The following is a 27,359-nucleotide window of genomic DNA, read 5'->3' as shown; positions in this document are numbered from 1 at the left end:
CCCATACTGGCTTTATTCCAAAAGCACTGCAGCTCATGAAGAGGAGCCAGGCTGAAGCAGGGGCAGGAACAGCAGAGCCCACAATAGCTGTTACAGACTGACCACCATTCCCTGAGGAGAAGGCAGAGGAGTCAGGAGTGAAGGTGTGAAGAAATAGGAAGGGAGGGTGGTGTTTTACAGTTTTTGACTGTTTCTCACTATGCAGTTTTTATTGGCAATAAATTAAAGTCTCTTTTGCTCTCGATGGTAACTGGCAAGCACTCTTCCCATCTCTCTCAACCCATGAAGTTTCTCTTTTCTTCCCCAACCAGCTGAGGTGCTGGGGTGAATGAGAGGCTGGGTAGGCAAACCTCCTATCAGTTATCCACAGAGCAGGGCATCAGGTACAGGAAGCCTTGTGGAGAGGGCAAACTTGGCTAAAATACATAAGGAGACTGGAATAAAAGTCAACCATTAGCAAGATACAAAAAAAAAAGCCACAGCCCCAAACAACTCTCTTTCAAACATGAACTTGCTAGCTTCATATTTTTGAGACTAGGTTCTGGCTCATTTTACTTCTCTACCTCCTAAAAAGGTGTGCAATATTGAACTTCCAAAGACCTTTAAAAATCTTGACACAAGACAGCAAAGTTCATCTCAAACTCTTATGAGAACATCTTGCAGTGCACCTGCACAGCAAAAAAGGTTTTTGTGACAGAGGGCCCTCTTCTTATGGCTGAGTTCCCTTATGGATGAGATGTCATTTGATTCATGTAGCCTTACAAGTTTTATATTATGTTTCATCCCATACTGGAACACAGCAATGCATTTTTGCATACTCATGCACATACTTAGGAACACTTTATGAATGAAAACTATGATCCTGACTGTTCAAACTATTCTAACTTGTCTTCTAAAAATTTATAGAGATGGCTTCCCAAAATAGTGTGTGAAGAGTGCATTATCTGCCATGCAGAGACAGTAAAAGGATGATGTTAAAGATGAGAAATCTGTATTTCAAATGCATACACATTGTATTCTGCTGAATGACACAAGTAAAAGTAACTACCACAGGAATGGTTATCATGCTAAAAAGAGTTAGAGAGCTGCTTATGTGAAGACAGGACACTGACAATATGAGAAAAAGCACAATATCTTGATGAGATTAAGACTTGTCATGTATTTTGTCCTATTTCCAAAATTTTCTCACTTGTTTCCTGCCCCCAATTGAATAAACTAAAGTACAATTACTATAGGAGGCTTTTATTCCGAAGAAAACCAGTGAAAATACAATTTACACTGAAAGCCCAAGCTGAGACAAGTCATGATGTTGCTATTTGCTGGCTGGTTTAGGTGGGATCCACTCGTGTATCTTCTTGCGAGTAGTAGAGTAAGGCACGTACTGCTCAGGAGTGCCACTCACATTGAATTTATGATTCTCCCAGATAAATTTACGAGGAACTGGTGGGTGAGTAGTTGGAGGGTCATCCGTCATTGAGTGCAGCCAGCGATGCCTTAAGAGGAAAAAGACATATTGTTATTAAGAACATCACAGGATGTCTACCAAGCCTATCTCCTGACTCCCAAGGGTCCTCCTCTGAAGAGACACTAAGTATTTATTCTGAGAAGGGACAAAAAAATTGAATCCAGTGTGACTTTGAATGAGACAACAGGATATTGATTTTAACTAGTTTCACAAGCATAACTGATAAGTAACAGTTCTGCCTCCAAGCAACTGAAAGCACACGTAAGTTCAAATTTCCTGTTCCTTTGTAGGCTCAGTATTTGGGCAGAGTTGTTGTCACTCGTTTGTGCAGCCTTCACCAGGCAGCCAGGTAAAGGCAGGCACTACAAATGACAAGACCACGACGTTTGGTTTTGTTGCCTGGGCTTTTTCTTTGTTAGGTTATGGCGATTCGTTTTGTTTTCAATTACCAGAAGCCTACACTGCACAACAATTTCCATGCCATTTTCAAAGCATACATGAGGCTGCCACTTGGGATACAGATTAACGACGTAAGTACACCTAAAACAAGCACATAAATATTTACTGTCTGCACAACACAATGATTAATACCAATCAAATAGGGTAATTAGCAAGTGATTCCAGTGATTAGCCTTTACCTATGAACTAAATGTCAGTCTTTCTCTGTGTAAGCAACAGTAATGATCAAGCAAAGCATTTTCCCTAACAATTTACTGAAACACTGCAGCAGGGACCAACTGAATTGATTTCATCCCTTTCCTATTTCAGTGCCTGAAGAAACTTTCAAATACGAATTACATTTTAATTATCTGTCAGTTTACATGTACTTCATACTGTGTGTAGTTACGACAAAAGTAAGGTTATGACATTTTTGCAAGCTTATGTATTTTTTTACTGAGGTAGAATTAAGGAGATTTCTGCTAATCAGCTTTTGTAAAGACTTGACCTAAAAATATGAAGTCCTCTTTTCTAGTTCTACTAGAAAACCTAAAAATTGCATCTTCAGCCCTTAGGAACAAATCCAGCACACTTCATTTATACAGCAAAACAAAACCATTATAAAAGTGGTGAGAAATAGACTGACAAGTATATTCTAAATCCAAAGAGCTCTACAGAAAGTTGGTAATCTTTTCAAATTGCTTCTTGACAAGTATTTAAAAAAAAAATCACAACTTTGGCTATAACTTCAGTACAAAAATTTCACTTTAAAAAAAAGTGTCAGCCTAAAGTTCTTTTTCTAGAAGTAAAAACCAAACAAAACCCCCAAACTAAAGCCACATATTGTAGGACTAAGGGCTGCCAGGAAACTGGCTTCAATATGAAATAAGATAGAACCATAAGATTGTTTAAAACTAAGAAGAAAAAACTGTATTTAGAGGCAAAGAACAACTTCCTGTGGGAAAAATGATCCACTTTGGAGTTTGGAAGTTACACACGTGTATAATGCTCTTCCTCTCTCTGCTCTCCTTTGTAAATCTGGTCTCATTCAAAGTGAACACTTCATACTGCTTTTACTAAAAAAAAAGATAAATGGCTAACAATTTCTGTCTGGAAAAAGGTGGGCCCATAGCACTACTAATCACAATGTGGTCTGATGATACAGGATTAGATGTTGCTCAATTTTAACCCTGGTATTTTTAAGCAGCCTCTGAAATGCCCTGGCCACACCACACAAAGCTCTCACCTTGGGTGAACTCTCTTGCCCGATTCTCACCTGTCAGAATAATTCTGTGTACTACTGTGCTTCACATCACCTCAGGTATCACGAGTCTTGTGACAGCCTGCATCAAGGTTGGCAGAAACACTGCAGAAAAGCTAACTGGACAGAGGAGGGATCCTGTGCTCACATCCAACAAGCTCTCCAGTGCTGACACAGAAAGTGAGTTTGTGGCATGAGAGGCCAAAAGAACAGTCCATTCTTCTTACTGACTCAAGGACTGCATTTCAAAATGCTTTGCAGTTTCACTCCAGAGGAGCCCCAATTTCAAAACTGCTTACTGTAACATATGCTGGCTTCGGCCAGGGCAGAGTTAATTTTCTTTTTTAAAATAAAAATGAAGGCTCTTATTGCAACGTGCAAGGGATATGAATACAGTAAATTTAACTCTTATGTGACTGTGCTGCTTTGGGCTGAGGTAATTTTCCTCACAGTGGCTGGTATGGGGCTGTGTTTTGGATTTGTGCTGAACACAGGACTGGTAACACAGAGATGTTTTTGTTACTGCTGAGCAATGCTCACACAGAGCCAAGGCCTTTTCTGCTTTTTGTGCTGCCATGCTGTCAGGGAGACTAGGGGTGTATGGGACATTGGGACAGGACAGGTGACCCCAAGTGCCCAAAGGAATGTTCTGTACCACGTGGCATCATGATCAGGATATAAAGTAGGGGGAAGAAGGAGGTAGAAGGGGATGTTTGGACTGATGATATTTGTCTTCCCAAGTCACCAATATGCGTGATGGAGCCCTGTTCTCCTGGAGATGGCTGAACACCTGCCTGCCCATGGGAAGCAGTGAATGAATTCTTGTTTTGCTTTGCCTGTGTGCAATTTCTGCTTTCCCTGTTGACCCATGCTTATCTCAACCTGTGAGTTTTCTAGCCTTTTCCCTTCTGATTCTCTCCCCAGTCCCACTGGAGGGGGAGTGAACAAGCAGCTGGGGCTTGGGGTCTGGCTGGGGTTAAACCATGATACAGGCAACTCAGAGCACACACATGTTCACCTAGTGATGCTTCTGGTAACAGAGGATAAGGATCCTGCACACAAATCCCTATTTAGGCACTGTCATCACACCTCACCATCCTCATGCTCCCCAAGAGCCATGCACACCACCAGGATGGACAAAAACTTATCAGACAGAATTCCATTACAAAGGCCCTGAATGACAGGCTGGAGCAAGCACAGCACTAGAACTGTATTAATGCTCAGCTAAAATCAGCTATATTCCAAGTTTGTGTGATGTCTGCTACTTCTGTCATTTACAAGTGTCCTTGTCACACATTCATTCCTTGAAACATCAGAAAGGTTTCACAATAGCATTTAACAGAGTAGCTTCACCTGCCATTTAAACTATTGCTTTGCAGCTTCTAAAGACTAAGTCAATAAAATATTTTAACATACAGCATTTTTGAGTAATTAGTATCTTTGGGTTTAAGATTTTCTGGATCCTTGAATCATATTTTCTCACTGGAAAGTAAAAATAAAATTGCTCACTGACAAGACATGCCAGTACAGTCACAGGTATTGAAAAACATGAAGAGATTTTAAAAGTTTGTTTAGACTATCAATCCACTATGAATTATGCTTATATTTAGGAGTTTCAGGGCTTAACCTGGTCACAAAAGATTCCCTTTAGAAGCACAACATGTGACTTACAAAAGCATTCTGGTTTGCAGAGTCTGTTCTCCTAAACAAAAGCTCCCACTTTCCACTTAAAATCTTGAAAACTTTATTTTGGGAAGACTTTCCCCTTGACACCTGCCTCAAAGAATCGTTTGAAGCTCTGAAATCTCAGACTCTACCCCCAGATGCTCAAGAAAAGCTTTTCATGCACTAGACTGAACAGCATGAATAAAGAGATATGACATCCTGCAGATGGCCAGATTTCTTTCTATATAAACTCTGCCTATAAACCCATCGTGGAAAAAAAGATTCAAAAGCAATTAATGACTAAAAACCTACAAAGAAGCAGACAACTTGCACAGAGCACAGAAAAATCAGGAGGATGCTAGCAGCTCTGAAGAGGCTGGAACAGCTTCCTGAATCAGTGAACAGTCACTAGGAAGCAGACTGAGGCCAGCAAAACCTTTGCACTTTTTCTTGCATAAATGGACTAAAGACACCTCAAAGTATCTTCAAAAGCTCTCAAGACTATGTAGAATTTTTCCCAAAGTTTTAACAAATATTCAAAAGCAAGTAGATTTCTAACTGAAGCTACAAGGGAGTGGAGCCAATAACGTGATGTACAAGCTGTCAAACAAGAACTGGCGCTACACAAACTCAGCAGCCACTACCATATGTGCATCTGCAAGGTTCAGGCACAGCCTGTGCCAGCTCACCATGTTTGCCAACTTGTTAACATCCCCTTTTTGCCACACGTTAGCCATGCTGCAATGAGACAAGAGAAATTAACAGGTGGGCTCAGGTCATAGGGCAGAGAAGGAAAAAGGGATAACAAATGTGTTTATTTGTTTACCATGGGAGATAACTTTAATTTCTCATGCAAGTTACTGCACCATGGCAATGAGATGCCATCCAATTTACCTGAAAACACCAAATTAGCATTTAATTGAGCAATAACCCCCACAAATTTATTGTGAAGCTACTAGAAGGATGGAAATTTTTCCAATCCCTTCTTTTTCTGTTCAATCTTTCTGTTTTGTTTTCCTTGAAGGCAAACTTGAAAAGCAGCATTTTTACAGGAAATTGCACATTTCCTTACATTTTCTAGTGTGCTGGCACTTGAAGTGTGAGGTGCTACCCTTCTCCCTGTCAGATCAACTAAAGAGGACGCAGACTATTAAACTGAAGGTAAATTTGCAATTCTTCACTATATGAGGTAAACACTCCTGGAGCTCCTTCCAAAGATGTCAGATTTGGGTCATATGAATATAAACCTCAAAGGACAGACACTACAAATACACAGGACAGTCCTGGCAAAATGTAGTGTCCCTACAAAAGGAAAAACTATTCTCAAATTACAGCTCTTCTTTTCCTACAGGATCATACTGAAAGAGCAATTTATTTTTAACTAGTATGTACACTTGCACCAGTTGTCAATTTGTTTGTTCAAAGTATTTGGCCAAAATGCAAACCAAAGTACATTACACCAGAAATACAATAAACAAATAGCTTAAACATAGGCCAAGGATTAGTGATGCTGCAATGGAGACATCCATGAAAACACTAAGCAGAGTCCCCACAGGCATTGCTATAAACGGATTTAACTTCTATTGTTTATACATTCACAGAGCACACCCCATCAGTGTGCTCAAAAATGGAAGCACTGAGTTCCTGCAAACAACACTGACTAGTAAGAGACAAAATAAGTATTTGGTTTCTCTCACTGTCTAAAAGTGAAAAAGATTAATTTGTGTGGAGAAAAAAGGAAGTCAAAATATCTTGTAAAGCTTTACAAGAAGCTTAATATTCATCATTCCTAAGGCAAGTATTAAAGAAATTTTTTAACAATCTAATTAACTTGTCTCCAGCAAAGTAGATACCAACATCTGGATTTTAGAGACCAAAAAAAAAAAGAAAACCCAGAGTAAAAAAGAAGTGAAATAGCAACTAAACCAGAATAAACTACAAGCCTACATATTCTAGTGTGGAAACACTTTTTAAAAGCAACAGTCTCGATTCCCTGGAGAGCAGACATATGTCAAAACAGCACTCTGATTTCCTTTAGACTGTACCATTTCAGTAGATCCGTTGTCAGAAGACATTACATCAATTATTTCAGAACACTGAAAATACTCAGTAGCTCCTAAAATGGTATTACAAGATGTTATCACATACAAGGTGGTTTCCTTTTTCTCTCGTATCTGAGAGAAAAGGGTAAAGGGTAGCATTTTCTTCCAGTCATTTCCAGAACTTTGCAACATACCAAAATGCTTTTTTTTGCATGAGATTCACTTGATTGTACTTGAACAATCATTCACATTCTGCAACCCTGAAGGCACAGAACTTACTGCAAGAAGAGGATACAACAGCATACTCACAGAACTGAGCTGAATTAACTGAATTCCAGAGTAAAAACATCAGCGTTTAGAAGAAGCATTCAGATCACGCCCACCTCTACCAGCAGTACTTTAAATACTTCCCAGCTGAGCCAAGGATGACAAACATGTATCATACTATTATACTATGGATTAATTACTTTCTTTGTAAGTATTTTCACACAGTTTAATTTATTTCCAACAAATTTTTGGGTCCAAAATAACCACTCATTACCTGTTGCACAACTCTAGTGTTACACTGACAGCAGCTTGTACAAAATATTATCAGTCTCAATTCAGAAGTCTATGCCGTAATAAAAATTTAAGGCAGTATAGCCCCAGATAAAAATTTTTAAAAAGTCTTAAGAGACAGCATTTATTCCCAGTGAAAATATTTCTATTTTTAAAGATTTCTGTATGGAAATACACATCAGTGATTTAGATGTGTCACCAAACTAGGATTCCTACATAAGAATGAACACATGTTATCATGGGACATACAAATTTATCAGCAAGAAACACCATCCCCCTCCTTATCCCCCCTGCCCCAAAAAAAACCCCAAATCCACAAACCTGACTGGTACTGCACAACTAGGTTTCCTGACAAAAATACCTTAGAACACAAGACTGTTCATCCTTTTGTGCCTCATTACCCTCACCAGTCTTGAAAATAATGAAATCTTTACTGCTTCTTTTAAAGGAATTTTTTCCACATTGATAGGAAAACAAGTTTTTCTACCTCATTAATTTCTGTGAAGTAAACAAGTTACTTAACCCTTGAAACATCACTTTGATTCTCAGGAAGAAACCCTTTACTGAGGTCTGTAAAAAGGCGACAAATATCCCATAAACACAAGCAAAGGAAAAAAAAAACCAACAAAAAAAACCCCAAAAGAAACAAAACCTGTGCCTCAAAATAAAGAAAATCTTAAAACCCAGCACAGTCTAATAGTGGACAACAACCAGAACCAAACAACAGTTATGCAGAGAGCAAGGCATGAACATCCTGGCGTTGGAGATTCTGGTATCACTTCCAAAAACAATGGCATTCAGTTCTTACCAAATAAGACAGAAAAAAGCATTAACCACATTAAACATAATATATAGCTGGGAGAGCTTGAAACAAAATTGACCAGCTAGAGAGTCTACCCACACACTCCTCAAATGTTCCAGTGAGAGCTACAGTTTAGGAGATTTTATGATCAATCCCAGCCTTGACACAGAACATTTGTCACAGGAGTAATAAAAACCAGTGTTTGCTCAGTCTACCCAAACACTTCTCCTTTGATGTCACCTTCTGCTCTTTGTGGCTGAAGAGCTATTCCTGTTCCTCAAGAATTACATAGAGATTGTTTTTACTAGTATGCACTGTTACTTTACATGGTGTGAGTTTTCTAGGAAAACAAAAAAAGGGTCAACAGCTGTGGCCAGAGACCTTCTGGAACTCAAAGCTGTACAAAATTATTACTGAAATGCATGAAAAGAAAACAAAACCTCAATAAAAATTATAGTCAAGTAGCAGTCAACATATGGAGCATCCTGGCACTTTATTGTTTACTACCACATCAGTGTATATAAATTGAAACAATTATGTTGTTAGTAGCTGTGGGTTGTTCCACCACTGCCATATGTTCCTGATGTTCTTGCTAATGATGGAAATAACAAATATTTTACTTCTTACCATTAACCAGGAATCACGAGTAATAAAGAAAATTAAAGACTGTTTTGACCTGCTCAATCTGGCTGGCAAAATGCTTTTCTCAGTCCAAAAAGCAGTGAGTGCCTCTGCCAGGACAGCAAGCAGTAAACATGAATGCAGTTCAATATTAGAAATAACGAGTCTGAAATCTTCTGGTCATAGCAAGACAGCTACAACCGTGAAAACTTTTTTTCCACCTTCTGCTTTGTAATATAAGAAAATATAAAGCAATTACACAATTGGTATATGTTCACACTATTAAGCTAAACAGTTTACCATTCAGGGGGCACCATGCTTCCATCAACTTCCCAGAAGGTATTTTTCCCATTCATTTCCTCAGTATATACAACCCATCTGTGCCGACCTTAAGTAAACAAACAGAAATATCATATTAGCTCAAAAGAATAAATTATTTGCTTATAAAGGAGAGAATTCAGGAAAACCAAGGGAAAACATTTTGAGTGATAGTATCTACCATAATGGGCACTTATTTTTAAACCAGCACAGCTTTTATTTTTCAAAGTCTTCTGTATTTCCACTGTTACTGTAGTTTTACATGACTGAATCTAACTCTCACAAGGCAGGAAATATTGGCTATTGTATAAATAATGGGAAATAAGAACTTATCAAATTTTCAGGCAGAGAAACAGGTTTGGGGTTTTTTTCCTTCTGTTATGAGGAGTCTTTTCCAAAAGGACTTTGCCACTGACAACCTAAGACTAAACTAAATTTCAGCTACACAAAACTACCAAGCAATGTTAAGCAGCAAGTGCTTTCCCTGGTTACACTCCAAGTTAACCTACAGTCAGCAGTTAGCCTGGCCTGACCAGTGTATCATTGCTTATGTGTCACCTGTTTTGCTTTAGGTGCTGCCTTTTTCTCTAGAAGCTTGATTTCAAATCCCTATACTTAAGGAAATAATAAGTTTAAGCCAACCTGTGCTCTTTGCCCTGAAGTGATCATGTAAGTGAGTAAAGCTGTGAAGCAATTTCAAAGGTAGTTCTCCTTCTTTCCCCACCTGTTAAACTACCAGCCTTTAGGTCAAGGATCAAATTCAACTCTCAATCACATTATCATGTAGCTTTACCTACACATAGACCATATGACTGGCTTATATTTATCCCATATTCATTGTTTCAGATAGACTGTGTTTGCAAATGAGGGATGCGACAGAGAAACAGAAGGTGTCAAAGCATTTCTTCAAGTATAAGACTCACACAAGACAAGTGCAGGGAAGTCAGGCAGGCCACAAGTTGCATTTCACTAGCAGAAAGCACACAAGCTATGTGGGAGCTGCACAGCTGGCTGGGAGGTGTTCACATTAGCACACCTACCAAAGAAGTTTCTTTTGTCTTCATAGTATTTGTTTCCATATTTGTCAATTCCTATCAGATTACCAGTCTTCAAATCATTGACCCTGTGAATTATCAAAACAACAGTTTCAGTTGGTGTCTTCTCAGAATGAAATTGTTACAGAGGTTACTTCACAGTTAGTAAAAATCCGTACACATGTATGCAAAGAGATTTTTTAAAAAAACTATTCAAGCTTATGGATTGCAAATCAATCACCAATTCCTGCAACTAACATGCACCCCAGTGACAGAATAACAAAAGCCATCCAAAAAGGCTTTTGGGGACTCTCATTTAACAGCTCATTATAGTAAAATATAAAGCAACTCTACAAGGTAACAATTTAACACCCACAAACCCCTAAATACTGTGGGAGTCCCAGAGGCACACCTTAATCCACTTAGTAGGAAATGTTACCATCCCTCTCAACTACTAGCAGCTACTATTTCAGCCTGAATTGCCATTGCAAGTGCTCAGCATTGAAGCAGCACAAGAGACCTCACATGTCTGTGTGGGCAGTAACCTCCAAGACAGGAATAGTAATAATATTTCAGGCCATATTGAAGCTGCTTGCCAAGGAAACACACGCTAATCCCTAAATTCTAATTGTAACTTTCTTGCTTTTGTATAATTGTGAAAGATCTTGTGAAAGATCCATGCATTATAATCTTGTGAAAGATCCATGCATTCACCCTGCAACTCTGTGAGACTTACACTGACCCAGATAAGGCATATACGAGTTTCAATTCTTTACAGAGAACATAATTTAACATTATTGTAGAAATCAATCATTAAACTGAGCCTATGATTTACATTCGAGTAATAAAACCTTAAAATTAATCAAAGTGCTCTTCTCCCTCTATATTTGCAATTTTGCTTTCCTTTTTACTGATATTCATCCCAGGCAGCATTAGATAGGGAAAAGATTCCTCTCTAAGGTTTTGGTTGTTTGTAGTATTATGCACACTCTCAACTCAATCCCAAGTGAGAGAAAGAATGTACTCAGATGAAGTTTTTTTGTTGTCTTTTCTCCCAGGGTGTGTGAAGTCGACAATCATTCCAGCAAGTACTCATTTTAAACTGCTGTGGTGGCAGGCAGAAAATTCTCTGACACATTCATCTGAAACACTCAAAGATCTCTGGCTCAACTATACAAGCCTGAGTTCCCAGCTTTGGAAGAGAAGAGCCATTCCACTGCTGCTCTCCCTTCCTTGCAAGTGTTCTTATGCCCTTGTCCTGACTTCATGCCCTGAATACCAATATCAGACACTAAGAGGTATTTATGGCCTCCTGAGAATATTTTCCATCCAATTTCATTGAATTTTAAGTAAGGAGAATGTTTCCAGCCACAAAGGCTCTTAGTAATTTGACTTCATAGCATAGAAATCTTCTGCAGCTGCTTCAGTGGACAACATATAGAGAAAAGCAGGGAAATTCAGAGAAAGAGTCTCCTGACTCGGGTAATAATTGTTTTCCAGTTACCAGTGGTAACTTCTTAAAATCAACCATTGCAAGAAAGAACACCTTGATAACTCTTCCTTTAAACACCAAACCTATCCCTTGAGCTGGGAGGGATGATTTAATGGCTTGAAAGGTGAGCAGGAGGCAGCAGCTGTTTGTGGTTGGTGTGGTTATGAGGATCAGCTGTGCCTCCCCACCTGGCACACTAACTTCAGTCTTCTGGAGGAAAATAAGGACAGCACTGCCTCCAATCTTGCCTGCCCTCTTCTGCTGTGTGGTAGAAAGCTGTGAACACAGCCTGTGATCTCAGACGAGACATTTTTTCAGCTGTGCTTAGGAAGAGACACTCTGATGACAGCTAACACTCAAACTCTTCCACACTTTCATTTCCCCAGCTCCATTTCTTCTTGAGAACTGTCAGAGTAATGGCTACAGCCTGAGAAGGAAACCAAAGTGGAGGAAACAAGCTAGGGGAGGGAGGGGGGTAGGTGTGTGACAGAAAACAGTAATTATGATAGCAGTAAAGCACTAGCCAGGGAAATCATGAATTGTTTTACAGCTCAACAGCAACTAAAGCCACTGTATGAAAATACTGATCAGCACCTGTGTAAAATATTATCTTTAACTCTTCAAAACAGATCAATTTAAGCCACAAGAAAAACAGAAAAAGGGCCATTATGATGTGTATGGGCAGGGGGAAGCCTTCAAGAAGGCTCACAAAGCTTGGCTTGTTTGTTCTAAGATAAGAAAGCCCTTAATATATAGCAGGAAATTCTGTATTTGCAAATCACCCCTATCCCATATTCCTGACTTCCCAATGTTGATTAAAAAAGGCATTTTAGCATGTGGTCAGGCCTAAAACATTTACTGGACACATCCTAATTCTTTTCCAGGACTAACTACAAAGGTAACACAGGTTACTGTCACTGCTGAATTTGGATCACACACATTTAGACTTCCACCCTTGATTTCATCAAGGATCTATTTGAAAAAAGAGTATCTTTGTAAACCTGGCGCTCCTATTTGGGAGCAGCTTCAAGCATGCTGTATCACAACTGAAAACACTTGTCACAAAAAAGAGATGAGATGTGAGTGAGGGTAAAAATAACCAGGAGAAAATTTAATGTGGACAAGTGCAAGGTTCTGTAGCTGGGGAATGAAGTACTCAGACATTAATGGAAACAAATGCTGCAACTTATTTTGCACTAAACGCTGCTGGGGCTGGAGGGCATCCAAAGCTGAGCATAGGTCAGCGGTGCCAATCCACTGCCAAAGAGCAGATGTGATCTGCAGTTTGAAGCAAATTAGAAGAAATAGAGCCAGTAAGGCAGATGAAGTAATTCCCTTGCTTTAGACCACGGGATTTCAGCAGACGCACGGCTTTTCGATTTGTACTGTTCAAGAAAGCCACTGTCAGCCTGAGGTGACCCAGAGCAAAGAGCACGATGGTGTACACAGACGCACTGAGTGCAGCTACCGCAGAGACACGGCTGTGCCAACAGGACTACGGACTGGGGCCGGACACCAGGACAGCCGGCCCGGGCAGCTCAGCATCCAGGAACCCTGCGAGGTGCCTCAGGAAGAGAACACAGCCGCGGGCCCTGTCTGGGGACTGCTCTGAGCCCAGCACCCGCTGCCGACCGGGACACGCCGCCCTCGCCGGAGCGCGGGGCGGAGCGGAGCGGGCTCGCTCCGAGGCCTGCCCGGCCCCCGCACCGCCCGGCTCGGGCAGCGCCCCCTCACGCCCAGCCCCGCCCGGCCGCCCCTCAAGGTGACCCGCGGGGCGGCGGTGGCGCACCGGGGAGGCCCCGCCGCCCGCGCCGGTGCCGCGTTACCTGAGCAGCTGCAGGATGGCGCCGCGGGCGCCGCCGTGGCCGCCGATGTGCTTCAGCGCCCGCTTCAGCACCTGCACGTACTCCGCCATCTTGGGGCGGGCCGCCGCCTCCGCCGCCCCGCCTCACGCCCGGCCGCCCTTGGCGACATCGACGGAACCGGAACCAGCGGCGGGATCCGCCTGCGGGCCTTCCGTGCGGCCGCTGAAGGGTGTCTGCTGCCGTTTGGCTTCCAGTCTGCGCTGTCTAGATTCGTATAACAATTGCTTACTGCTTACACGTGAAGGTCGGCAAGATACAAGGAACTTCAGGATAGGGAGAAAAGCCTCTATATAATAGAAATGTCTACTGACAATCCCTTATTTCACACAGATGTGTGGTAAGAAAAGTTACCAAGACTCGGCAGTGAGGAGTCCAGAGCTGCCCGGATCAAGAACCAAGGGTCAGGGCAGGTGACATCTCACCCCGTGCAGTCTGCGGGCGATGGCAAGGGGACAGCTTGACAGTCTTGTCTCTCCTGGCTTTTCCCAACCCTGGCAGGCCAGCAAGGAATGTGTTCCTATCATCTCATCCATGTGTCCGCTCCACCTCTCCATCTTGTCCCAGTGCCTTCTCCTGGTTCTGCACCAGCCCGAGGAATACCTTTGGTTGGCCTGCTGTGGATGTTGGCAGGACTTTACTACTGCCACTACGGTGAGCAGGCAAGGTGCAGAAACTGTCCCAGACCTTCATAAGGCTAGGGCTAGACAGGGCAGGCAAAAATAGATCCATTGTACTTTGTCAGAGCAGGCGGGACTTGAAAAAGCACCTGGCAAACACATCATCAGTGCTGCAGCCAGTGCCGGCCGATGAGCAGAGAGCAGCTGTCAACATGGAGAGGCCGAGCTGCTGGACGCTGTCACTGTCAAAACTGGGGTTTTGGGAAGGGACAAAGCAGAGGAGTTGCAGTGAAAAATTAAGTAGGTAGTGCTAAACTTGAAAGGAGAATGAGACTGAGAAAAACTTGTCTCAGCCAAGTTCCCAGTGTGGAAATAGATCCATTTCAATGTAAAGTCTAGTGGTCTGAGTTTCCACTCAAAACTTTTTAGTTTTAACACAAGTGGTTTTGTTTTCAAACAGAAAACATAGGCCCTGCTGGTTCTGTGCTCTGCACTCGAACAACAGCATCTCTTTTGCAACAAGTCTTAGGCTTCAGTATACTTGTAGCAGGTTATTTGCATTTCCACAGTCCGAAGTCTTAGAAAATTTATTAAATGAAATAAAATTTGGTCAGGAAAGTGTACAATAGCAGGCATAAAAACATTTACAGTCAGAATTCACTCACTGTCTTTAACTTCATCCACAAACCCCATTATTTTGATATAGACTACCGATGATTGAGTGTAAAACATGAAAGAAGTATAATTTAAATTGGGAAGCCAACTTTGGAAACATTGTATAGGTTCAATGCTTATGCCAGTTTCTAAGCCTATTCCTGATTAATGTAACTGAGATAATTTTCACCAACTGCCGAGTATAATTCCATGAGCATTTTCTCTGCTGAGAGTGAAAAAATATAGTTTTTTGTTGTGAGTTTTTCCCCCCAAGAGTTAAAATTATCTGGATCACTTCACTGACCTATGTGGCACCATGGTTCTTTGTCTGAGAAGGTGTCCTCTGTGGAGGACAAGGCATTGTGACACAAAGCTGGAAGAATGGATCAGCTTCTTAATGTGACTTCGATGCTACAGAAGATTTTGTGGGGAATACTTTCTTAGTAGCAGGAACATTTTACAGCATCTTCTTTCGATTGCATTTTAAATATTTTCTCCATTACTTTAGTCAAGTGAGATCTTCACTGAGGATTTAATTTCCTAATAACGGCTGAAGTCCCATCACATCTACTCAAACTGCTTCTGTTAATGTGTCACTGTGCATGAAAAAGAGAATCTGACTACTGTGTTCAAAAATTCTCCCTGAACTCGGTGCAAATGTCAAAGTTAAATACAGTGGAATGCAAATGCAAGTATGTCTTCCTGAGGATTTACTGGGACATCTTTGGGAGATGACAGCACTGAAATTCTGTCTTGTCACTCAAAGTGCTTGTCAAACTCATGCACCCATACAAAATATTTGATTCCCAGGGTTTTCAAACTTAAGACTCTTGTTAGATGTTGCGTTTTTTTACCCCAAAATTAGCACACTGAACCTCACTGCTTCAAAAACTCTGGCTAAATATATTTGATGCTGCCTTGTTTTTCTCCTCTAGTTCAAGTACATGTCACAAAATTAGTGCCAGGACTCTTTTTCAAGCCTAAAAACCCCTCTCAAGTCTGAACACAAGTAACTAGCTTCTTTCCTAAGAGAGCATAACAAACAACATATTTTTCGAAAATAAACAAATCTGTTTCCTGAATGACTCAAAGGATGACACGTAACTTCCCTTCATTTTGTTAGCACACAACCATCTCACTGAATCCTAGTTTAGTTTTAAAGAGCTTTATTCAGAGGTACAATTGATCTTGAAAAACTGAAGTTCATATATTCTCAGAAAGTGCAAAAGTCAACAGATCTACAGAATAATCTAGTGTTTACATTTTACCTTAGAAGAACTCCTTTTATGACATTTGCCTATTCCACTGCCATTTCCTCTGTTCTTAGTATGGAAAGTCATGTAAATTTAATCTGCAGTGGTTCACAACTGTGGAACATCCATTAAAAACTGGAAATCCTTTTCTTAATTAAGAAAAAAAAATCCAACATAAGACTAACAAATAAGAGCATAACTATGCTCTTATTCCTGCCCCATCCCTCTAAAACTGCAAAATTCCAGAAGCACAGTCCAATCCACAACACAAATCTCCACAATTAAGTGTCCAATATTAATCTAACCCAGTCTCTAACCATAGTGTCTCTCACTTTAGTCTAAACAGTGAAATCTCTAATGCTTTCACTAAAACATTTTTTTAGTCTTATCATCCATATATATTTCCTAAAACACAGTGAAATAAGTTTTTGTCACTTGGGTTCTACTGTTTGAAAACGTTAGAAGATAACTTCATAGCCTGGAATGATGAAATATTACCAAAAAAGAAAGTACATACCTCCATCATTTACAAAAACATTTCAGTATGTAAGCTGTGAGGACAGTTTAGCTCTCAAAAGCCCTAGAATAATAAATTTACTGGCATTTTTAGAAAACACCTGCCCCTTTGTGGGAAGTGTCTGGGTTATTTCTGCAGCAGTAACTCTACCTTCATCTTTGATTTTTCAATGGCAAAATTCTCCTGGTTACAGAGTGAAAAAAAAAATTCCTTTTGGAGCTGTTCCTCAGGGAGCCTTCATTAGCCAAACTAGGTGGCTGTTCAGTTTGCTCCCTGGTAAAACCCTAGGATGCAGGAGAACTGAAGTCATCATAAAGGAGCTCAGACACCTCATGAACAGCTTATTGGGAGGGATTGGACTGCAGGTCTGCTAAGGACCAAAGCCACAGGGTTGGCTGCTCACATGTCTCTTGCTTACCTACTCTCTTATCTGGGGAGTTGGTATTGCCAGGAGGTTCAGAGCATGGCAGTTTGGTTCTCTGGATGTCAGCAGACAGTTCTGCTGAGTGAGATGCACTGTGTTAGCTCAGAAAAACCCACAGTTCCATCTGCTTTCTCTGTTGTCACAGGCAAATCCACCAGAGTTTAGTTAAAAGCATTCCTATAACATCCCTTCTGGGCTATCCTTTTTCCCCTACCATTTCACACAGAACACAAATATTCCTGTCTCCTTATCAGCACCCCACCACCTCCCCTTAATCCAAGCAGAGTTAATTTAAAAATATATTTGGGCAAGCATTACTACAAGATCCAGTTATTAAAAAAATAATCAGGAAATGCATTTGTTCAACCAGTATCAACAGCCACGAGAACCTTAAGCATCCAGATGTTGATGCTTGAAGATGGTTGTTGCAGTGTGATGCCATTTCCTGTTTCAGCTATCCCAGTAGTTTCCCAGGCGTGGCAATACCTTCTCCCTTCCCCTTGCCCCCTTGCTGTCAGTCAATCTTATCATTCCAGCAGGGGCATTGTGTGATTGGCAAAAGTTCAAAAGATGCCCCTCAGCCCTGGGGTCATTGTCCCCTGAGCCTTCCCCCCCTCCCACCTGGTTGGTGCCTCACCTGTCCCTTCCCTCCCCCTGCCCCCAAGCTTAAAAGACAAGGACACCATGCGGTCAGGGTTCTGTGGAGCTGTTACCAAGATTCAGACATATGTGACTCTGGATTAAAACTCTGGATTAAACCCTCTGCAGAATCCATCTCCTCTTCCTCTTCACCTAGCCTGGAGCCTTTCCATCAGAGGTAAACTGAGTTCCTACCGTGCCTGGACTTGTTCCGAGTGCCTGACTGCAACTTCCAGCCGGCCAGGGGTGTCTCTGAGGTGAGACACCACAGCTGCCACCTTTGGCCCAGCAGCAAGGGTCAGACGAGCCCAGGCACGTCCCACCCGGAAATATTGGGATTTTGTTCCAATAGATGGTGATGCTCCAGCAGTCCAAATGACTTGCACCTGCAACAAAGTGCCTCTGAGGGCACAGCTGGTTCTTACAGTCAAGCCAAATGCACAACCCTGACTTCTTCTCAGAAAGATTCACCCAAGAGAAAACTGTACTCTCTATTAGCCATTGTGTATCAGGGCAAGGGTAAGGCTATCCACAGCATGTATCAACACAAGACTTGGTGCACATGGGAAGAAAAACAAAGCAGCACATCATAGATGGATTCTATGATTAAATTATCTGACAGAGGTATTAGGAGGTAAGGCCAGCCTGGGTGCTAGGGATGTTTGTTGACAGAAAAAGTCAAATGCTACAGAGGTGGCCAAAAGGCTGTGGAAAGTTACTAGCAGAAGAAAGAGCAGTTCATTAGCAGACTGACTGGGTAACAGGGCCCTGTAGAAGTCAGTGGATCCAGAAGAGGGCCACAAAAATGGTCAGAGGGCTTAAGCCCCTCTCCCATGAAGACAGACAGTGTTGGGGTTGTTCAGCCTAGAGAAGGCTCTGAGGAGAGCTTCTAGTGGCCTTTTAATAATTAAAGGAGGCCTACAAGAGAGATGGAGAAAGACATTAGGGCATGTAGTGATAGGACATGGGGCAATGGTTTGAAACTGCAAGAGGGCAGATTTAGATTGGACACACAAGGATGAAACAGTTGGACTCAATGATCCAAGAGGTCTTCTCCAACCTTAATGGTTCTGTGATTCTATGAAATTCTATATGATAAGGGTAGTGGATACTGGAACAGGTTGTCCAGAGAAGTTGTGGATGCCCCATCCCTGAAAGTGTTCAAGGCCACACTGGATGGGGCTTTGAGCAATCTGGTCTAGTGGGAGGTGTCCCCGCCCATAGCAGGGTTGGATCCACATGATACTTAGGACTCCTTCTAACCCAAACCATTCTGTGATTCTAAGTACCAAGAAACATAAGTCTTCAAAACAGAGGCAAGATAGAGCCTGGAGTAAAATTTCTTGAGAAAGAGACTCTAAATGCTTATTTCCAGCTCTTGGAATTAGTAAACTCATTGTATTATCCAAACTTTATCTTTTACCAGTGCACCTTACATTTTCTCTGCAGCGTGTCAGTTAATTTACTTCATGATAAAAACAGTTCAGAATTTAAACATGGAAAGAATGGCAATTAGTTTCTCATTTGGGATAACATTCTGGGTTATCTGCACATCTACACAAATGCCACATTTGTTTATAACAGAAGATGACAACTAAAAACCTTACACTTTTAAAATTATCATTGAGAAATCAGTTCTGAAATAGACCAAAACTTGTGCTGATTTCACAAATTTAAACATCAATAAATTCATTATTTATCCAGTAGTATTTAAAATTGAGATAAGTTTACTTGAATATCTGAAGTCTGTTTCTTTCAAAAGAAAAAATGCTTTCTTCAACCATTCTGTAACTTTCAACCTAAAACTGATCCATAATGAATCAAATACTAATTTCCAAATATCCATTATTGCATTATATGACATGAAGATCCATGACTGGGATTCATTACAATACATATTTCCATACAGCATTTTAAAAACCAAGACACTAGTAAATTAAATTTTACAATAAATTATTAATTGTCAAATGCATAGGCCAGAAAGTAGTAAGCATGGAAACAAAGGGTTAATTGCAAAAAGGTTAGTAAACAGCAAGATATTGCAGCTACCACAAATCCCAGAGACTGAATATAACTGAGAATACTCCACTGTATAATAAAAATGTGAAAGATCCACAAACTATTTGTAATAATGTACAGTGTTCTAGGTCTATATGACAATCTGTATAAAACACTAACAAATAATAGGGTATTGCAATTGTTTTCTATAATAGAAACTTACAATTTATTTTTAAAAATACATCCAAAATAGAGTTTTCTAATTTAGCTGGGTTTCAAGACATTTAAAGTGATTTTCTTTATACAACAGCAAGACAAATACAGTGATACTGTATTGCTTACACTGAAACTGATGTACTAGCAAACCACAAAGGCTGAACAAAATGCACAGGACAAGTTTCAAAAACAACAGACTGACTTTCACTGACCCTGAAGATCACACAACAAGAATAAATGTATGACAGATAGGTTTGTAACTACGGAAAGTATTGCAATGAAGGAACTCTTGAAAAAAGTTAAAAATATAACAATTACTTGCACTAGGAACTTTAGCAGTATGAAACAAGCAACCTAAACCCACATGTGTGCAACATACAGTTTCATAAAAAATATTTAAACTCGTAAGCTTATTATGTGTGACAGTACTATTGTCTTTAAATTATAGGATTCTAAAACTGTTTTTCCTTTCATGTGATTTATATTAAAATGATTTTTTATGTTCTCAGCATTGAAAATTTAAAGCTGTTGAAACTAAACTTCTCCTTTCATTGGCAAAGAGCTTTTGGTGGGTAAATGCCACAAATTGGTTAAATCCTGACAGGCTCTGAAAACTCTCAAGGCTTATAAAGATCAAAAAGTTGACAAGTAATTTAAAGTTGAAAAGAAATCAGAAAAATGATGAAATAGTTTAATATCCATGGTGGATTAAGCTTCAATATTCACATTTTAGTTATTGTATTGACAGTAGTACTGACAGAACCCAGTAATATTAGCCAGTCTCTCATTCAGTACCAAGGAATTAATTCATAATACTATAAATGACAATAAATCACACAGGTGGTAATGTGAGATCATGCAATCATAAAAAATAACTGTTAGAAACACTAAGGATCTCAGCTGAAGGTAGCGATATATTTCATTTAACTTAGAAGCAGTTATCTTAAAGCAAACAAAACAACAAAACCAGAACTTCACAGTTTGGTTTTTCCATGAGCTGTTACATTGTTCTTAAGAGGACTGTAATGGTTAACATGGATGAATAAGGAAAAAACATGTTGATTCCTGTGTTTTCCTGTTTTAAAGCTCCCATTCCTGAGAAAACCCCATTATGCCTCATTCCTTATCAAAAGGATGAATTTATAGTTTGAGAATGATTAATGAAATGATCTGAAATAATTAATTAAGATCCTGCTGAGCAAAGTGAGTAACACTGAAACAACAACCTCCTGTATGGGATGCATTTTTTAGATCATTATAAAGACAAAACAGGTTAATTGGCAGGCAGCATAGATCAGCTGCATTCCACCTTTACATCAATCTTGAAAATTTATTATCATAAAAATGTAAAACTTTGGGGGGGAAAAAAGGTCACTTACCAGTAGCCAGAGCTGTTTGCTATGTGTGGTATGTATGCACTTTGGCTCTTTAGAAGTCCAAATGTCAGAGGTATCCAACATCATAAAATGCAGGGGTTTTTTTGGCCCTCATAATATACAAACACCTGAATTTAAACAACCTCGTGAAACATGACCAAGGTTTCTGTGCTTATGAGTTAACACATCTAAGCACATAGTCTTGACCCAGCAGTGCATGGTAGTTGCAGTCCATCTGTGACTGAAGTTAACTTGCATTCAAACAGACTAGGGCACAAAGAGAGGACAGGAATCCAGAGAAAACGGATTCTGAGGACATCCCCTCCTAAACAGGGTCCAATTAAAATTAAAAAACAAACAAACCAACAAACAAACAAAAGACACATACTAGCTATGGAAAGGCAGCTCAATACCCATCAAGGACAGTAAAAACCTTGCTAGGGCATGCAAAAATGTGGGCAGGAATGCTAAGGCTCAGACAGAACTAAAATTGGCCAAAGATGTCAAGAATAACAAGAAAGGTTTCTACAGATATGTGAGTAGTAAGCAGAAGCACAGGGAAGATCCAGAGCCATTGCCTAACTAGGCAGGGAAGCTACTCACTAGTCATGCTGATAAGGCAGAGCTTCTCAGTATCTTCCTTACTTCTTACATCTTTACCAGCACAGCTGGACTGCAGAGCACTGGATCAAGTATCTACAACAACGGATGTGTCGACCCACCAGTAGGTGAAGAGCTGGTCTGCAGCCTCTTGCAAGGGCTCAACCCACAGAAATCCATAGGCTCAGAAGAAATCCACCCTAGATTATTAAGGCAAGTGGCTGACATGGGTCCAAGGCCACTCTCCTTAAGAAGTCTTGACAATCTTGATTAATAGACATTTCCCGTGCTGAGAGCAATCACTGCAAGATGTGATTGGACAGGGTACTAGACAGTTTGTCTCTTCTGGGGTCCTGCTCCCATGGAAGGCTGGACTGAAAGATCTCTCAAGGTCTCTTCGAGCAATAAAGATGGCTGAACTGAGGGATTCAATTGCTAAAAATTTACATCTGTAGATACCCTGATATTTTCTCAGCTGTTTCCAAAGCTGGACAGTACCACATGAGAGGCTGCATCAGCTGAACCTTTTTGTCAACTCTAAACAAAGAACTCCGTATTACACCTGAGGCTCAAGCTATGGAGTGGAAAATTTCTTCAAGGATGTGAGAGTGATTTGCATACTGTGCTTTATTACAAAGGAAAAGAGGATTTTATTTTCATCTTACTATTACCTGGGTTTCATAAACCTGGAGAATATTAGAGTAAAACTCTTTCAAGAGTAGTGGAATGCCTGGAAAGCTATCTCCAGCATATTCATAAATAATATGTTGTCAATTTCCTTTAAACTTTTAATGTAGAGGACTGTAAATCTCCTGTGCCTGCTAGGGTCAGAAGCGGGTTGGGGATAGCAAGGGACTAGAAAGCAGAGTCAGAATTTCTGAGGAGAGCTGAACTGGAGAATGATCGACCTCCAATCTGCAACTTGGTCCTACAGATCAAAAATGGGCCTCTAACTTGTGGGGAGAGAACAAGCACCTCAGGTTGGCAGCAACAGTCCTTCAAATTTACATGATCCACTGATGAGATGCACGCCTCCTGAGGTACAGGACAGTCATTTTCATACAGTTTTCCAGGAAACAGATAAAGAACTTGAACCATAGAACCGTCAAAAGGTGTAACATGAGAAGAACTCAGCTGCCATGGCCAGTTCCAACACAGAAAAGGCACAGCAAAGGCCCACACACATTGTTCCATGCCATCAGGGGTCCTCAGCACTAAGGGCTTTGATCTAAGGGATTGGATATGACCAATTGTGTAGTATGGTCCTCCACAACATCCTTCTTTCTGAGCTGGAGAGATGGATTTGATGGGTGGACTGTTGGATGAGTAAGAAAGATGGATGGTCACAACCAGAGGGTAGTGTTCAGTGGCTCAGTATCCCAAGGGACATCACTGGCATGTGGGGTCCATATAAACACAGTGTAATCATCTTCGTTAATGACATAGAAGAAGAGGTTGAGTGCACCCTCAGCAGATTTGCTGATGACACCAAGCTGAGTGGTGTGATTGACACACCTGAAGGATGGGATGCCATCCAAAGGGACCTGGACAAGCTCAAGAAATGGGTCCATGGAATCTCATGAGGTTTAATAGGACTGAGTGCAAGGTGCTGCACCTGGAGCAGCCCCCGGTATCAATCCAGGCTGAGGGATGGACAGATGGACAACAGCCCTGCTGAGAAGGACTTGTGGGTGCAGGTGGATGAGAGGCTGGACATGACCCAGCAATGGCACTCCCAGCCCAGAAAGCCAAAGGTGTCCTGGGCTGCATCCAAAGCAGCGTGGGCAGCAGAGAAGGGAGGGGATTCTGCCCCTCTGCTCCTGTGAGACCCCACCTGCAGGGCTGCATCCATGGAGCTGTTGGGGCTCTTCCATGAGGAAAGGCTGAGAGAACTGAGATTGTTCAACCTGGAGAAGAGAAGGCTTAGGGTGACCCAACTGCAGCCATCCAGTACCTGAAGGGAGCCTACAAGAAAGATGGAGAGGGACTTTTTGTTAAAGAGCATGTAGTGACAGGCCAAGGGGGAATGGCTTCAAACTGAAAGAGAGCAGGTTAGATTAGATAGTAAGAAATTCTTTACTGTGAGGGTGGTGAGGGACTGGAACAGCTTGTCCAGAGAAGCTGTGAATGCCCCAATCCTGGAAGCATTCAATGCAAGGTTGAGTGGCGCTCTGAGCAACCTGGTTTAGCGGAAGATGTCCCTGTCCCTAGAGGCAGCTGGAAGTAGATGATTTTTAAGGCCTCTTTCAACCCCAACCATCATCTGATCCCGTGATTCTATGATACAGTCTCTGATTATGGAGCTAGGGTAGAGAAAGATCCAAGCAGCTCAGTCAGTAGAATTGAGAAGAACACAGAAATTCAGGGTCAGAGGCAGATCTCAGGTTTTTTGTCTGGTGGTGATCCTTAGATGCTGAGAAAAAACTACAGAACTCAAGAACTTTATAACCCAAGCCTCATCTTGTAGTCTCTTGGCGTTAGGGTGGCCTTGGAACTGCCACTGCAGAGTGGGCAAAGGCCTCCATTTAATCTGATCCTCTGGCTAGGCAATCTCTGGTGCAGGCATGTGTTTCTTGATTGGGTCAGGCTCTTCCTCACTCAGTTTTGCCAGAGAAAGAAAGGGGTCACGCTAAATAGAACTTGGCCTTAACCCAAGATTCAGAAAATCCTAAATGCTAATGTCTAGAGACCATCATTTTCACTAGGATACTTCTCTCATTTTAAGCAGCAGGAAATAAACATGCCAGGGGTGCATAACTTCCTGTTGCAAAAGGAAGCAAGAAGCAACCACATGTCAGTGTTACTTGTCATGTGAGTCACATCCTCAAGACAGAAGAGCATTTAAACTCATCCTTAGATGGAGCTATGGAGTATGATTCAGGCAACATGCATGGAGTATCTAGACCCATTTCTAATGAGTAAAGGAAAAGCAGCAGAGGCTATGCTCCCATATGGAAGGACACTAGATTTGACAAACTAATTTGAAAAGTAATCGTACAGGACTGGCTGGAAAAGAGAATGACATAGCCAAAGGCTAACCGTAACAAAAAATAATGACATGGACATAACTTGAGGCATCTAGAATGCCTCCATCACTGGGCACTGAGTGTTAAAGAGGGAGGGGTAGTGTGAGAAAGCTCTGAGACCAGAAAAAGCAGAAGTATGCTGTCTTTGAATGCCTGCAGTATACACTTCTCTGTTAGTTTTTCATAGTATAAAACAGTTGATGTCTACCACATTATTGTTAAAATATAGTATTCTGTTGCATCTGCAAAACAGTCACTACTGACTCTGTGCTGCTTCTCTTTTGATCAGCTGCATCAATGCAGCTGAATAGAACTTGGCCATCAATGCACCAGAATATTTTTAAATGTGAACGTCTTCCATTTCCCTGCACTTGGGGTATGGTATCCAGTGTTTAATTCAGCAGGAAACAAATCACTCTTCAAAATAACAGCCAAAACTAAGCTGGGTCTTGTCTGTATGGAAACTGGCCTTTTCAGGATGTTTGATTATGTATTTTTCATTTGATACGTGAAAAAGAACTAGCAGCGAAACACTGAAAACAAAGCTCAGAGAGGAAAGTTAATTTATTTGTCTAAAACATCAAACTAAGTTGAGATACCTTAGTTCAATCAAAGCTTCTTCAGTTTCCTCATAAGCCTGAACTTCATAAACAAATATTCCAAGTCCGTCTACCTACAAAAATAGGATGGACAATTCTTGACCTTCTTCAGATATCAAGTTAATTTACAAGTCCTTGAAGACAGATGAAGAACAGGAAGGGATCCTATATCCTAATACACTCCACCACGTTTCCCAAGTGTACTGGAAAGGAGGAATATGAGCTTTCTTTGGAAAGGTGCACTGGAAGGCTTATGACCATCTCTTGGAGACAGGGTATGCATTTACATCACCATGATTGCCATGGTACAGAATCCTGGACTGCTCCTTTTACACACCATGACCTATGATCTGAGAGTTGTAGTCTGCTGTCTCCATTCTCAGAATGTATGGGATGATGCTGTCAATCTGAACATTGCCAATCAGTCCTGCGAAGAACAGCTCCTCAGTGATGGCAGCACTCATCAGCCTGAGAGCAGGCAATCGCAGTAGAAGTCTAGATAGCCTGGAAAATAAATTTGGTGAAAAGTGTTACTCAGCAAATCACAGATTTGGGTGTTGTTCTCCATGATATTATTGGCAAAAGAAGAGAAAAAAATTACAAGGGGACACTACTGGTCAAAGTTTACCATATCTAGTTCATTAAAGGCTTAAATATTTAAATGAGAATAGCATTAAATTTATGAACAGTAATGTGCAAATATCTGTCAACTACGTGTACTATGTATGTTTGGATTTGAGACTAAATAAGGAAATATTCCAAATAGATGCAATTCAAATTGAATGCTACTAATATTTATTTTGAATATTGAATTTTAGAAAGTAATAATGACATGAAAAATACTACACATAATATGTTTGATCACATGCATAATATTTGAAGTGCTCTAAAGGTAATTCCTTAATTTTAATGAGGTAAGAAGAAGATGTATATATCTATTACATGAAAAACTGTACAAATCAGTGATTCTGAAAAGAGAATCAATCAAGTAAGCATCTAAGTTTACAGACCTGTAGGTATCATCCGGATACGCCTTTGTTACATAGTCTTGGAACTCCATGTAAGCTTTTTCTTGAAATTTCTCAATCTGTACCACATTTTCTAGACCTGGGTGATCTGAAAAAAAACCCCTCTTCTTTGTTATACTCATTCTACAGAAAATGAACTAACATCCATACAGACTATCCAGTTGCCAACATACTGAAATAATTATGTGGTAGCTGCAGCAACTTCAGTTTTAGTTGTGAACACTACTTTACCTCCTTATATTTCTCTTTCTTTATGTTTATATTTTACTTAACTTTCCATAAATAAACTCAGACATTTGAAAGAGTTGAAATAAATTCAGTGCTTACAATGTTTATGTCAGTCTTGATGATACAATTCTGTTCTCTGTGGAGCAGTAAAACAGGATTGTTTCAACACACTGACACTTCCTGGAACACTGGATGCACAAGTAATATTTTGGTGAAACGTGAAGTATAAAATTAGGATCAGTGAAAGAAGCAGAATAAAAAGCTGTGAACTGTTTCCTAAGACATGTGCAAAACACATTGAATCACAGAATATGCTGAGTTAGAAGGGACCCATCAGTATCATTGAGTCCAACTCCTGGGCCTGCACAGGACACCCCAAGAATCACACCATGTGCCTGAGAGCATTGTCCAAATGCTTGTTGAATTCAGATAGGCTTGTATGTAGCAGACTGTTCTTTCTCAACCATTTGGTACAAAAATTTCTAATGTGCCAATCATAATTTTTAGCAGCGATTTGAACTTACTCAAAATGTAAGCGTTGCTAAAATGAAAGGACATCAACTTAACTGCCAAGTCATTCTCAGAAATTATTATGTAGTAATTCTGAACTCTCTACATGGTCT

General features: G+C 40.6%; 2 protein-coding genes across 6 annotated transcripts in view; both read right to left on the bottom strand.

The window, feature by feature from the left end:
• Positions 1-969: 969 nt before the first annotated feature.
• On the bottom strand, positions 970-13,656 carry NDUFA12 (NADH:ubiquinone oxidoreductase subunit A12). Its single transcript, XM_066550150.1, has 4 exons — positions 13,523-13,656; positions 10,211-10,293; positions 9,153-9,240; positions 970-1,493 (listed from the first exon to the last, which is right to left on the bottom strand). The coding sequence occupies exons 1-4, from the start codon at positions 13,609-13,611 to the stop codon at positions 1,313-1,315; spliced, it is 441 nt and encodes a 146-aa protein (XP_066406247.1). The 5' UTR covers positions 13,612-13,656; the 3' UTR covers positions 970-1,312.
• An 11,771-nt stretch (positions 13,657-25,427) lies between these two features.
• Positions 25,428-27,359, bottom strand: part of NR2C1 (nuclear receptor subfamily 2 group C member 1) — a 47,415-nt gene continuing 45,483 nt past the window's right edge. For all 5 annotated transcript variants that reach the window (XM_066549607.1, XM_066549606.1, XM_066549605.1 and 2 more), the window contains 2 exons: positions 26,491-26,596; positions 25,428-25,984 (listed from right to left, as the gene is read on the bottom strand). In XM_066549607.1, the coding sequence (XP_066405704.1) occupies positions 25,810-25,984; positions 26,491-26,596 (281 nt within the window). In that variant the 3' untranslated portion in view covers positions 25,428-25,809. The remainder of the gene's footprint in view (positions 25,985-26,490; positions 26,597-27,359) is intronic.

This window comes from Molothrus aeneus, chromosome 5 (assembly GCF_037042795.1).
Source record: "Molothrus aeneus isolate 106 chromosome 5, BPBGC_Maene_1.0, whole genome shotgun sequence".
Classification (NCBI taxonomy): domain Eukaryota; kingdom Metazoa; phylum Chordata; class Aves; order Passeriformes; family Icteridae; genus Molothrus; species Molothrus aeneus.
Note: the sequence above shows the minus strand (reverse complement) of the source record. Positions and strands in the feature narration are given on the sequence as shown.